The 15328-nt window shown below is 34.0% G+C and overlaps 1 protein-coding gene across 4 annotated transcripts in view; it reads right to left on the bottom strand.

Moving 5' to 3' along the window:
• The window catches only part of LOC137630428 (ADP-ribosylation factor GTPase-activating protein 1-like), a 159765-nt gene that overhangs the window by 103297 nt on the left and 41140 nt on the right, over positions 1–15328 (bottom strand). For 2 of the 4 annotated variants that reach the window (XM_068361891.1, XM_068361893.1), the window contains exons 8-9: positions 7512–7571; positions 4737–4829 (exon numbers count right to left, since the gene is read on the bottom strand). In XM_068361891.1, the coding sequence (XP_068217992.1) occupies positions 4737–4829; positions 7512–7571 (153 nt within the window). The remainder of the gene's footprint in view (positions 1–4736; positions 4830–7511; positions 7572–15328) is intronic. The other 2 variants (XM_068361892.1, XM_068361894.1) reach the window with 1 other exon arrangement.

Below are 15328 nucleotides of genomic sequence, written 5' to 3'. Positions count from 1 at the left end.
GGCTCAGCATTAAGGCCAGTGAGGTCCTTAAATTGAACAGCAAGATGGAAGAAAAGCAGGAACCGACATATATTTGAAGGGTAAATAGTAACAAGAATGCTAATACATCTAAGGATAATAACGTTTAATTTAAAGAATGCCTTAAGAACCCATAGAAATTTTCTTAGTGACTTCTTCAGACCAAAAAGAACTTTGGCTGCCTCAATGTATGGTTGAAAATTTATGCTTGAAAGAAATAATTAAGAGAGCTGAATGATACATAACAATATAGTCACTAGAGTTGAAATGACGAATGAGGGATTCCCCCTTTGTAAGTTTTAATATTCATCTGTATCCAATGCCATAAAGCAAAAATAAAAGACACTGTCCATGAACTACCTGTTCAGCTTTCTCAACTTTGAAATTAACAACTGCAATAAAGGCTCCAGATGGTCTAGTCCATAGGCTAGGAATCAAACTGCTAAAGAGTTGAAAATGCTTTTGTTGCAGTAACAGACTGCCGGGAATGAAGAGATGTTCAAGATTAAATATCTCCAACAGACCACCCACTGATGTTCCAATAGTCATTTCTAGCTTTTATGATCAGGTTAGAGAGAGAGACTGGCAGTGACAAAAAAGGAAGTCGATACTGGCAAAGAAAGTGATCATGGAGGTTGTGGAAAGCTATCCAGGAATTTTCTGCTGAAAGATTGCAGTCATGAGTAACAGAAGTTAAGTCTCCATAGTTATCTCCAGAACAGCCCTTTCAAGACCTAAAAAAACAACTTTGTTTCATCAGTCAAAATAAAAAAGGGGATTTCCTACCGTTCAAGGGTAATGGATGCTTACCTTCACAATACCGTGCACCCATCTTCCAAGAATTTCTTGGCTACGTTCAGGGAACTCTATTCCATAGTAAATGGTGTACTGCAAAAGGTTTAAAGGCTTTCCTCTAGTTGATGAATGGCTACACAGGCGATGAATATGGCCTCTCAGATTTTAGATGATAAACTCACAATGACATTTGATCCAGTAGTCTCCTGAGCACCTTCATTAACTTCTTTAATTGTACCAAGACATGGGTCGTTTTATTAAACTAAGGAAACTTACTTTGAACCAACTCAACACGCAACTTTTCTAAGTAGGAAAGAACACAATAGTTCCTCTTGTCTTCCAAACAAAAGATATGATGCAGAGGGTTTTGTTTGTAGTCCAAAGGATCTCCAGAGGTCAACCCCTTGTGCAAAGTGGTGCCAAAATTTGATAAAAAATATGAGCTTCTTGTAGTAGTTGAATCCTAACAAGCATACAATCTGCTCTCTCTGGTTTCAGCTGTGCTGTCCGGGATAAAGATAGCCCGAAAAATACTTACTTTTCACAGGCATGTAAAGCACAGGTAAGGAGACAACAAATTTGAGTAATAGGCTGTACGACTGGACTCGATTTATGAAATCTGGGCCAGCTAGGGCAAGGGAAGACCTTCATCACCTATGTGTAACATGGGGATAACCCTACTATTGCATGATGTAAAGGTTAATAACAGTTGAGATTGCAAGATGGAAGAAAGAAAGAGGAAACAGAGGTGAAGTAAAAGACTAAACTGTAGATGTAGCCAGGGGGCTGAAGGAACACTGCAGACCCTTTAATAATGTCTACAGTCTACAGTGCAAAGTACGAGGTGCACTAACAGTAATAACCGGGATGCCCACTAAAGGTAGTGATCGTTTACCAATCTAAATCAATATATTCATCATGTAAAATCATGACCAACAATAATTTCTATACCACCAGATGCATACAGTCAGAAAGACTGCACCACTTGACAAAGATTTTTGCCTCCATTTTGACTTGAGCATAAAACACAGAGGTAGAGGCTACACATGATTTGGTCCTAAGAAGACACAACCAAGTATGAGTAAGCATTGTTCCAGTCTGAAGAATTCAGTTCTCCCATTAATATGGTCAGCAACTATTATCAATATGTAGGAACAGTAATGAGGCAGCAGCGGGGCTCCTACTTAGTTTAATTATTCACCGCATGCCACTCTCACAAGCTTCAAACATTTGGCTCTGTATTCGTGGTTTCAAACACTTGAAAGACAGATGCTCTTTTATATTCAAAGAATTATCCGTAGCCTGAGAACTTAAGATATTCACCAGGAATCTAGAAATGCTAAACTTTCATGCAAGTGTCAGCTTTCTCCAATACAAGGAAATATGTACTTTCTTTACAATTGCTGAAGGACAATTGATTCAAACTATGCCAAAAACCCAGCAAGCTAACACAGAATTTGCCAGGCATAATCTTACATTGGTGTATGTTTGCCTTTCTTAATGTACAGTAAAAAACAACAAGGACTTGAACCGAGTTCTTTGGTGAAACCAAGACAATTTTGTCAATACTTGGCAGTGAAAGTTCCTTAGAAGGCCTTGAAATCCTGAGATGATCTTTGGTTTGACAGAATCTTTTCAATCATTGATAGTATAAGTTCTGGTCTTTCCTAACACCAAACAGTCTTTATTCACAGTTTTGCAAGATAGGAACCAGCAAAATGGAGATACTCATGTAAGTTAACAGATACCAAGAATTGGAAGTTGAAAGGTCTGTCCTTATTGCTGAGCTTGCCTTAAAACCCAAACTCCCAGGTATTTAAACCAAACAACTGCACCTTTACAACTTAATGACTTTTGCAATGAGGCAAGAATAAGGAAGACCTTTTTCTTTAAAGTGGCAAAGCAATTAATCAAAATCCTCGGAAAACCAAAGGTCTAATGGAAAATACACTAGTGACCCGAAAAAACTTATCTCTTATTGGTAAGACACTGTCATAGCCCCCTTCAGTAAATGAAAGGTGACAAAGCAGCACACATCAAGTTGCTTTTCAAAAAAAGCAGAGTTGTTCTGACTTTTCTGATATTAAACTCTACTTGGATGCTGAAAGTTTCATAGCATGCTCTGAAGGTGCAAAACTACTTTAGTGAGCCTTAATAACTAGGATCCAACACAGAAGTAGTTAGACTAATTTGTTGGATCCTGTGGTAGTAGAACCAGGTAGTTCCTGCTTTGGGAGGTACCAGATTCATGGATTTTCTTTATTGCCTTGAAGCCTTTTTCAGGTCAATCATGGTCTTAAATGACCGACTCTAAAAGTTTAATTGCCTTTATGTCACACTTGATAAATGCTCTACTCTGTTACCCAAGTCACTTTTTGGGGTACAATATGGCAGTTTGAGTCTTCCAACTAGCTGCTATCCCTAACAGTTAGGAGGCATTTAGTGAACTCATGGTACAAACTCATTATTTTCTTACAAGTCTCTTTTACATATCAGAGTTCCTACCACATGAACAGCAGTCCTGTAATCCTCTGAAAGACTGAACCAGTCTCCAGACCAATCGCAAGTGCTTTCATACAGTTCCTACTAGTCAAAATTGGTAAAATATAAGATTTTAACAACTCAGTTCTTTAAACATATGCAAATTTGGGTTACTTATCCCCAAAAATATAGAATTTATTTTAACTAAATTTCCATACCAATTACAGTACTGTACTTATGGTTCAAGTTCCTACCACCCTACCTGCCCCTGCTACTTTACATCAATGTGATGGTCAAACAAATAACTTTAATAGTTGCTTGAGACTTAGCAATCCACCCACGGATACAGAGTACTGGTGGTAGACTGCCATTTCCTTTCTACATTTTTAAGAGGGATTGAGGCATCAGGGATCTACTGATTACAACATCAAAGGTTGTAAGATGCCAAAGAGTAAGGTATGATTTTACGTGGACTGCAAGGCTGGTCATAAGTAACTGATTCATACGAAAAAGTCTTTCACAATATTACATGTTTTTGACTATCAACATCAAACACCATGGTTTATCACAAATTTAGTACCGGGGCATATTATTACGTAAAACATAGAGGAACATTTTTAATTCCAAATAAACAAATGTAACAAAGAACTGCAAATTCATATCAACAAAAGAATGGTAAAAATACATTAACTAGCCATCTAAATTTACTTCAATACTCAGCATTAACTAACCTTCTGATTTACTTTAAAATACTTTTTAATGACTGTAATACTAAGAAGCCTATCATAGCAGCATTCAGTACTTCTGACTACAGAATAAATAGTACAGTTGGTTTCATTAATTCTGGTACACTTCACACAAAAATAAGATGTCTGACAGCTATACAGATAATGCAGTGTTCAGCAAAAGAGGAACTGTTGGCAATGCCGCCTGTCAAATGAAGTCCCTGAGCTTGTAAACGTGATAAAAAACATTATTGTTAATTTTACAAAGTGCTGAATATACTGTTATTTGCTTAACAACACTCCGTAAAATTTTGTAAAAAATGCTTTTGATTATGCACTTATAACCTCAGAGTCACTGTTCTACAGGCAGAGTTACCAAAAAGTTACTTTTTTGCTAAATACCTGCTACAATGTACAGTTGTCAGATGGCAAATTAGCTTCAAGTGAAGTTAACCAGAATAAATAAAGCCAACTACACTGAGTTGCGCAACAAATACTTATTTTCTGGGGTTAAAAAATACAGTACAGTACTCTGCAGTGGAGCACAGTAAGTACAGTATTATAATTAACTAAATTGCTATTCCGGAGAGCAGTGTCTTTAACTAAAAATGCAAAATTATTTCACTTCTAAACATAACTCATATCTTTAGGAATATAATTATCAACTGGTAAAACTTATTTCCTGATAATTACAGAAGGGTTAAGCCTACTTCATACCTCAGTTGCTTCTTTCTTATCCTCTTTATCAGTCTCTTGTGGCCACTCAGCACCACTGAGTATTGAGACAGTTGTTGTTATACTAGAGAGAGACTGAGAACAAGTAAATTTGGTTAGAAGATGGAAGTAATGACTACACACAATTGCCTAGAAAAAAAAAAAAAAAAAAAAAAAAAAAAAAAAAAAAAAAAAAAAAAAAAAAAAGTTCTGTAAATATAACTATATTAACAATGTTGCCGAGTAGAATGAATGAGTGCTGTATTATAAAGGGCTCTTCATCCAACACTCTGTTCTTCTTACAAATACAACAAGAAAATTTTTTTCAACCGACTTACTGTAAGATGCTGATTTAATATATTAAGGAAAATAAATGCAAGTACCATCATTAACTTCATCTTAAATTTCTTTAACGTTTAGTAAGGAAACATACACTGGAAGCAATAACAATGTGTGTGGTAAATCCACCACAGGCTCATGAATAATAACGTCCTTCTCCTAATTTCACATTCAGGCAACATTCATTTGCATAGCTTACTGAAAAAAATCTAACAAAACAAGGATGTTCAAGGTGCACCAATCAGTTGAATCAGAAAGGTTCCTACTGCTTACACCTGAACACATCTACCTTAATTCTACTAGGCAATAAGAGCAAAATCATATTTCAGCATTCCACAACTCAACAAGGAAAAAAATTAAAGTATGAAATGGATATGGGCAAGGAAACTATGATAAACAGGTTATATCAGTTTTCTTATAATCGATAACGCATTCATAAATAAACATTTGTTGCGCTTATGTTCCTCTTATTTCTGTCTACTCGTATATACATTTACAAAATTTTCTTTTATGATTATGCTGAAAAATGCAAAAGGTGTTCGAGACAATACCCAAATATGCAAGGAGCATAAAATTTGCCCAGAAAAATACACAGACGAGAATATACTATGCTAACCATGTCTTATTCATGTGTACTCTGTCACAAACCCATAATCATAATAATCACTCAAGTAGCATAGTTCGTAATCGATTGTTTGTATTTATCTTTTATTCTTTTAATGGTCGTTTCCTATTTTGAGGTTTTGGCTCTGGAGGGTAAGCTCGGCCGATTGAGAAGTGTTTCCAGCAGATTACTGGTCTTGGCATGGTGATGGTTGGATGGAGGCAATTGATGCAGTTATTTGTTTATGAATTTGGTGTACTTCGACTGTAGCGAAATTTTCATTTCTTTGATAGTGGACTGTGTGTACCAGTGATGGCTACTGTTGGGTTTTGGATTGTGTTTTTACATGGACGCCACCTGTGTCTCAAGATTTGCCTTTGATTGGCAAAGTTAAAGCTGTATGCTGTAGGCAGTAAAAGAGATTATTTGGAATTGTGTTTGTTCTACTGCACATGTCATGTTACAACCGCTGGAAACATATTCTCTAGCGCCATTAGGAGGTTACTCCTCCTTCATTTAAAGTTTACTTTCATTTACTCTATTTCATTAATTTTTTTATAAAAATATTAAAAAGTGTATTTTCACCCGGTTTTTCATTGCAACACCAAAGTTTTGTCTTGATTGAGCCCTTTAAAAGTTATTTCAAAAGAGAGAAGAACCAAACTTTATACTTAGGACAGTATATTGAAAATCTTGATTTATAACGAGTTTACTTAATACTGTGTACCCCTTTATAGAGTAAAGTGGTTCATAGCATACGCATTTGGTACATGTATCATATATAATGTGTATTTGAGGGAAGGGGCTCTCCAAAAGGTAGTAACCCAGAAATATGATAATGTCCTTATGATCCTTAGTGATGAGAGAATTACTGCTAAAAGCCCATACTTATACAGTACATACCAAAGTCTATTCAATCAATCTCTACAAAAAAAAACTTAGAAGCCACATTTCTCAAAACAAAGTTTTCATATAAAAATTGCATCTCATATTTTTACTAATGACAGATTTTTGCCATTCAAACATGGAAAGATTTCTATTGCCTATTACAATATAGAATGTAACTTTTGTGAAAATCAATAATTTCTATATGAAAAATAGTAACAATTGAAAGTGTTATATACTGTACACTGACAAAAACCATGTGTAGAAGGTTAAAATATCAAAATCGGCTCTTTCAAATTTTTTTTTAAAATAAAATTATCTTTCATATGCTTTTTAAATTAAATAAAACGATTGGGAAAAACAAAGTAGATGGAGTTTGAAGTAACTCTAAAATAGCAGTTTTACTGGAACCAAATCAGGCTCCTTAAAAACAATTACAGTACTGTATTAATTTTCAAGAATATTTGTTCATTACGTACCAAAATTCATAGGAAAAGTACAAAACTCCCACTGACTATTGCATAGTAAATGTGCTTTGTTTCATCATTTCACACATTAATTCAATAACTTGCTTTTCCATCGATGTTAGATAAATTTTGATAAAATAAATATACTCATAACAACCTACTACAGTAATGCAAATTTAAAGTTATGGAAACCACATGTATTCTCTAAAACAAACAATTACCACGAGAAATATTTTCTCTCACTGGTGCATATATTTTTTTCCAAAACACAGGTGCAGCTTAGTTTGTATACCTCTTAAAAGAAGACTAAAGGATCTAATCCATTTCAAGTTATCTATTTTTGTAACCACTATCATATACTTGATATCAAATAAGGAAGTACGGCCTACGACAGAATATCTAGGCAAAGATACAAACATGGGGGGGGACACTCCACGCTAGAAATTAAATAGATAAAAAGTAAAAAACTAATGCACGACTTACCTTAGAGCCAATATTTGCAGCTTGACTGCCAATTTCATCAAGAAGTTTTCCTTCCCGCACCTGGCATCAATAACATTAACAAAATCAGCAAGACATAAACATGCGTTAATATTGGTCAACCCAAGGTTTCATGGAATCAACCAAGAAAAATTACTAAAATACAGCAAGCACTTTAAATGAAAACTTGCAATGTAGAAACTTAATTCAGTACTATTATAACTTTATGAAAAAAAATGAAAAAGGTATAATAAATAAAATCTTTCCATACGGGCAAGGTACAGTAGAACATATCATAACATGCATTAAACTATGTACAATACAGTACATTGAAAATTTGCAACTGAACTTTATAAGCTACTTTCAGCATTCAGACAATAAACATTTTAAAAAAGAATATAAAAGGACTGCATAATCTATAATTTAATTTATATCATACTACTAAAAGAAAAAAACCACAATTTCAATCATAACATTGAACACACCTTTAAGGCTTTGCCATATATAAAACTCCATCTTCTTATAGAACACAACTTGAAAACCTAAGTGTTTCTTAACTAATCCCATTTTCTCTTGAAGTGTTTTTATGGACTATGAAATTACAGTACCCTGTACAATGAACTATTCTTATACATCTGTTTTACAGCCTCTCTGAAGTAGACTCATGATCATACATTGTGCTATAAATCAGTACCAACCTCTCACTGATTGATAAAAATCCTTTGATAGCAGCTTCCAACATACTCAACAAGAATGATAACTTCGTTAATTTTCATCTAAACATATTGTGCAGACACTAATGATTATCATAAATAAGAGTATTAATCTGATGTTTAGACAGTTTGAGTGTACAATTATCAAATCTTTTGTGTAAACTGTTCGTATATAAACTATTTCGAGTATGAAATCACTACTTTACTTTTTGTCAGCTTTTAAGCTTCTCTGAGAAAAAAAATATACTTTATGCAAGTCTTTCTGCTTCATAAAACACCAATTCTTTCTGTCGAATTACAAAATAAGTAATATAGTATAAGAAGATTTCATTCAGTAAGAATATCTTTGAATTATCATTCACTTCATATCAATGTAACTTAATTAAAACATAATAATTATGGTATATTTGAATAAAATTTACAGTAGTATGTAACCCCCCCCAAAAAAAAACATTTGGGTTAAACTTATACTTGCATTCACTTTACAAAATCAAACTAGCTTATGGTCCATAAATACAAACCTCTTGAAGCTCATCACCCTCGTTGCATGTGTTAATTACTTTCTTAATTTGTGTCACTTATTAATAGTGCTTCCCCTAGATAAGAACGAGATGTGTTCCGAGTGTGGGCTATAAGTTGAAAAGGCCCCGAAGTCCAACATAATTATCCACGACATCTAGCTCATTACTACTCTCTCACTACCCTAATTGCTTTTAGTTGGCTGATCATTTTACCATTAGTGGATAGCCTACATATGTACCTAGAATTCATATAGCTATTTTTACCTAATAAAATATTTCAAAACAGTTAATTGATTTGCATTCCCTTTTACTTTTATTTAAATTCTTTTTAGTTTATCATACACATAGCTTCTGATCTTTAACATTTCTAAAGTAGGTTCTTCTCATCTACAGGACTGGCATAGTATTTCTACATCAGGTTTTCTTTGTCTTGAATTCCCATCTGAGTTTCGTCTCGCTATTTACATATCTACTGCTTCTCCGAGTAACTTGTCCTCCTACTTGCTTATTAGGTGCTCAAACCGGGTCAATCTAAGCAATTTTACATCCTATTTCCAGCTTTCATCTACTAAAGGATCTCTCCCATTTTTCTTTGGTCATAGTTACATAACTTTGTTTATACTTTTTAACTACTCCCTTTTCCTAAGGTTTTTTCCCACCCAATTTCAGTAATATTCCCTAACAGCAGTCTTCATACCTAAGTCTACCTATACTCCATTACTGATTAACAGAATTAGGTTTTGCCTATTATTATTATTAATTATTATCTTTAATTATTATTATTAATTATTATTATCATTAATTATTATTATTAATAATTATTATTAATTATTATTAATTATTATTAATTATTATTAAAAATTATAATTATTATTATTGTTGTTGTTGTTGTTATTATTATCACTAGCTAAGCTACAATCCTAGTTGAAAAAACAAGGGCTACAACAGGGAAACATAACCCAGTGAGGAAAGGAAATAAAGAAAATAAACTGTATGAAAAGTAATGAATAAAGAATATATTAAGATCAATAACAATAATAAAATAGATCTGTCATATACAAGTATAAATTATAAAATGTGACTTATGCCAGCCTTTTCAGCATAAAAACATATGCTACAAGTTTGAACTTCTGAAATTCTAACCATTGAATTGCCTGATTCTCTCTATCTTACCTATCTTATTTCTCTTCCTCTTGTTTTTTTAAGTTTTTATATTTTATATACGAAAGAGCTATTTCAATAATGGCACTGTTCTTAAAATATTTCCTTTTGAGTTCATTACCTCTCCTAGTTTATTTCTTTATTTCATTTCATCACTAGGCTATTTTTTTCCTCGTGGAGCCTTTGGGCTTATATTATCTCACTTTTCCCACTAGGGTTGTAGCTTACCTTGTAATAATAATAATAATAATAATAATAATAATAATAAATTAGGAAGATCATTCCACAATCTGGATGAAGCTGGAATAAGACCTCTAAAATACCGAGTTGTTGAGCCTTATGACAGAGTAGACAAGACTTAGAATTAATTGTATGCCTAATCAACATACAGAATGGTAGTCTTGAAAGATCTGAATGCAAAGGATGGCCTAAACTATGAAAAATCTTATGCATGTTAACTTAACAACAGTACCAGAGATTAATATTCTTATCAGGAATAAGTGTCAATAGACCTCAAGATTCTGTCCAACAAATTAAGATGAGAGTCAGCAGCTGAAGACCAGATAAGAAAAAATAAGAGAAAAATAATCGAAACAAGGCAGAATGAAAGAATCAAAACATTTCTTCAGAGTAGACTGATCACCAAAATTCTTAAGAAATTATTAATAGGCCATTTTTTGTGTTATTAAAGAAGAATCAGACCAAATTGGAAATAAAGAATCACACCTAAAGTTTTAAAGTTATATTTAGTTGAAGAAACATTATCATTCCAGAGATCTGGGTGTTGAGGAGCCACTGTTCTTGACCTATTTATAATCATACTTTGAGTTTTCTTAGGGTTCACTTTTATGCCCCATAATTTGCACCATGCACTAATTCTAGCTAGATCTCTATAAGGGATTCAGCAAACCCAGATCTATAGTCAGCCAATTAGAGTAGCATCATCTGTATATGCAACGAGCTTGTTTTCTGGACTAAACCCCATATCATGTGTATTAAGTATGAAAAGTGATGGGCCAAGAACACTATCCTGAGGAACACCTGATATAATATTCCTATACTAACTATGATGCCCATCACAAACTTTGCAATCTATTACTAAAAATTTAAATTATGAAGCTAAGAAAAGACCCACCAACTAGCAACTGCTTGAGTTTGAAAATAAGGGTTTCATGATCAAAGGCAGCACTAAAAGCAAGGCCAATCATATGAACTTCAAGCCCGCAATCAATTGATTTCTGTATAGAATTGGAAACTGCACGAAGGGCATCACATGCTCTAAGGCCTTTGCGAAAGTCAAATTGTAAACTAGGGAACAGATACAGTATTTACTGTTAGCATACCTATTTAGACATTTTGCCAAAATATGTTAAAAAACTTTAGGTAATATGGGAATTATGGAAATTAGCCAGTAATGAGCAGAGCTAGAGATGTTCCAAAACTTAAGGTAATATGGGAATTATGGAAATTGGGAAGTAATAAGAAGGGATAAAGCTACCAAAAACACATTTACCTATTAGAGTAACATCAACAATTCTCCAACATGTGTAAAAAGAAACTTCTTGTTAATTTGCATAAAATAACACAGACAACATAGAAAAAAAACTATTTAGGTTTACACCTTCATAAGCATCAAGGTCCATCAAGAGTTATTATCATGGGACCGAAAAGCTAAACTAGTTTGTTAAGCCTTAGGAAAACAAGAATGAGAAAGATCGAGTTCCTCATTACTCTGCTCCTGTTAAACACATCATCAATAAGGGTTGCCTTTTTGTTAGGATAGTGAGTAACAGAGCCTTTGGTTCAAGTAAAGAAGGGACAGTTAAATCTATGCCAACGAGTAAGGGTAGCCAATATATGGTTTCTTTCATGGTCAAATTGTATTCTTTTTCAATGAAAGCATTACTCTGAGCAACACCTCTCAGCTGAGTATCGTTATTCCAAGTCAACTCTGATCTGTTACCTTCCAAGGATGATAAGTCTACTGCTACTCCAAATAAGCATATCTATAATAATCATTGAACCAGGGTTTGTCTTTCACAATTGAGAAAGAATATGCCTATCAATGGTGTTGACCACATTCTCATTCAAAAGAACAGGCTCAACATTTTTATACAGTTGTGACCAATTCAAATGCAAAAGATCCCACAAAATGTCATTCCAGTCTGCTTGAGATCTAGATTCCAACCTTTCTTCTTGTAAACATTTCTAAAAAATCTCCATCTGATCCACCAGCTAACACCCAGATACAGTATATAATTAAGGAAATTTGCAGAAGTCTCTCTTCTTACTTCTTCCTTTGATTCTGTTATTAACATTGCTATCTAGTTCAGGGTAACTTTAACTAACTTTGATGGTTGCTTTTCCGGTGCCATACAGCAAGGGAACCCCTCTCTCTACAGGACCTCCACTGTCGTTTTATCTTCTTCGTTCAGAGTATTTAATGTTCCATATCGTGTATTGTTCATTTACAGTTAAACCGTCAATGTCAAAAGACTCATGAAATAAGAAGTCTTCAGTTTCCTCTTGAAAGCCTATATGTCTTCAATCATTCGAATGTTTCGTGGTGGGAGGTTATTATATAGTCTTGGGGCTGCATACTTAAAGGATCTGGAGCCTAGAGTAGACATATATCTAGGTTCCAATCATTTGAAGCCATCTGTAACTATTCTCGTGTCGACACGATTTGTTGGCTGCGCAACATGTAGCAGTTCTCTTAAGTATTTTGGATGCCTGGTTCTGTTAACTTGGTGGGTTATTGAACATATTTTAAATTCAATTCTCGCTTTAATCGGCAGCCAGTGTAAATCAATTAGTATAGGGGTGATCCTTTCTCTAGGTGGGACACCTTTTATCAGTCTTGCTCCTCTATTTATTATGTTTTGTAATTTCTTAAGTTGCACTTTTGGTAAATTGTAAGAGAGTTGCAGTAGTCAATCCTAGTAACAACATAGTTTATCACAAGTTTCTTTACAGAATTTTCGTCTATGTACTTTTTTATAAACGCAATATTTCTTAGATAATAACCAGCCGTTTTTAATACATTATTTATTTGGGCATTTAGAGACAGGTTACAGTCAAGAAATACACCTAGATCTCGAACTATAGATATCGGCAACGAATCATTATTTATGTCCATTTGAATATCACCTACGTTTCTCCCGCTGTTTCTCTTGCCCACCACCATGAATTCAGTTTTGTTACCCAGGAGTCTAATTTCATCGCAAATTTGTAGCTTCCGCGATTAATTTAACAACAAAAGGATTCTGCGCTGATCCTTGAATGACAGACATATTCCTAAAAATCATTTCAACATACCTGTCAAAGTCTTCAACTAATTTCTTTTAATACTTAACCCTTTTACCCCCACCATAAGGTTAAATTTCGAGCACATTTTGCTATATAATTTTTTTAAATTGCTCTAAAAAGCTTAATTTTTGTCCTAGAGAGGTCAGGTTGGTCTCATTCTTTTGGAAAATGCCTGAAGTTTCTCATAAATTTTTCAAAAATATGTAATTAATAGTGTTTTGCAAGAACGTACCGGTACGTCCTTTGGGGGTGAAAGGGTTAACACTCATTCTGTTTGTTAATTATTTTTCTTAGTACTTTCAGGTACCTTCTGAAAACTTATTTGGAATAACATAGTACTTCTAAAGTAGTTATATTGTAAAGTATTACATCCTCTGACTTTTATGTACCTTCTATAGGCAGTTTCCACAATTCTCTTTTTATCTTACATTCAAGGACACTTCCTATTTCTTTTAACTTCCATACTTTCTAATTCTTAAGTACTTATTTGTTTTACTTTTCCTCTTCATTCTTTTATCAATATCCCCTAAGCAAGTAGAACTGAACTTGTTGGGAATACCCTGCCTGGTACAAAATAACAATGCAAGCTTTCTTTCTTATAGTATTAACTTATCAAAACCAAATGGTTTCAGCTTTTTTCAACTTAGATGTTAATAACTTCATATCATTGTACGAGAAATACTAGATCTTTCCCCCAGATCCTTTTAGTGTTCATCCTAATTCTATTCATATACCTTCCTTTTAACCACAACTAATAATCTCTATATCACTAACAACTGATTTTGTTCCTGCTAAACCATACCTTTCATATTTCTCCTTTTAAACAAAAGACAATATCCACCAATAAAAATACCTTTCATATAAACTATTTCTATTTTCGCTACAAGTATTTAAATGCTACACCAAGAACAATCTGGAATGACCTTTACATGACAACTATCAAAATATTTCATGCATTACAATCAATGCCAATCTGAATGCTATATAGCTACAATTTTACATCCTATGGCTACAGTAACAACAGTTCATCACTAAAATAAAATACAAATTTATGGAAAATTTTCTAACTACACTATACAATTATGGTCAACATGCTTAGAAAACATGACAAAAAGTTACTACTGTATAAAAAAAACTGTGTTTTGAGTAGCAAGTATAGCAATAAAGGCAGCAATCAATCTTTGCCAATTCTGTCTTCGCATTTTCAATAATACGCATAAAGTATTTAGATACGAGAAATATTTCAAGTAATACATCTGATTCTTTGAGAACCTTCGTGAGAATCTTTATTAGGACTGCTATGCAGCACATCCTTTTCCACCAGCCCACACCTCTTTATTCCTGTGCCTTGAGTTGCATCTCTTCCAGAACAATGCCCCTTCACTTTTCACCGTCTCAGTCAAGCTGCATCAGTTATTGCATAAGCATCTACCACCAATTTAGCAGCAAGTACTCTTTCTTAACCAATGCCATGGTTTTTTCATCATCTTAAGCTAGCTGTAACTACCAGAAGAAGGTGATGTCTCTTGAACAGAAGGTAGAGCTATTTAATAAATGTAAAGAAGATCACTACAAAAAAAGAGAGAGAGAGAGAGAGAGAGAGAGAGAGAGAGAGAGAGAGAGAGAGAGAGAGAGAGAGAGAGAGAGAGAGAGATTCATCAGTATTTGCAACTAATAATTTTTTTTTTTTGTTGACAGTAGTGTTAGGTTACTGTATGTACACTTCTGTATATGTTACTGTACTTTTATTATGCATGTAAATTATGGTGTTTGAATGTGCGTGGATGTAGTACGATAGAGAGTAAAAGATGTGAGATTGGAAGTATGTTTAGAAGTAGAAGGATGGATGTATTGGCCTTGTGTGAGACAAAGATGAAAGGAAAGGGTGAAGTGATGTTTGGTGAAATGTCTGGTAGAGTGTCTGGGATTGAAAGGGGAAGAGCGAGAGAGGGTGTGGCTTTATTGCTGAGTGAATGGATGACAGGTAAAGTAGTGGAATGGAAGGAGATATCATCTAGGTTAATGTGGGTAAGGGTTAGGTTGGGTAGGGAATGTTGGGCGTTTGTCAGTGCGTATGGGCCAGGTAGTGAGAAAAGTGAAGAAGAGCGGAATGAGT

The sequence above is a fragment of the Palaemon carinicauda genome, chromosome 38, assembly GCF_036898095.1.
Source record: "Palaemon carinicauda isolate YSFRI2023 chromosome 38, ASM3689809v2, whole genome shotgun sequence".
NCBI classification, from domain to species: Eukaryota; Metazoa; Arthropoda; class Malacostraca; order Decapoda; family Palaemonidae; genus Palaemon; species Palaemon carinicauda.
Note: the sequence above shows the minus strand (reverse complement) of the source record. Positions and strands in the feature narration are given on the sequence as shown.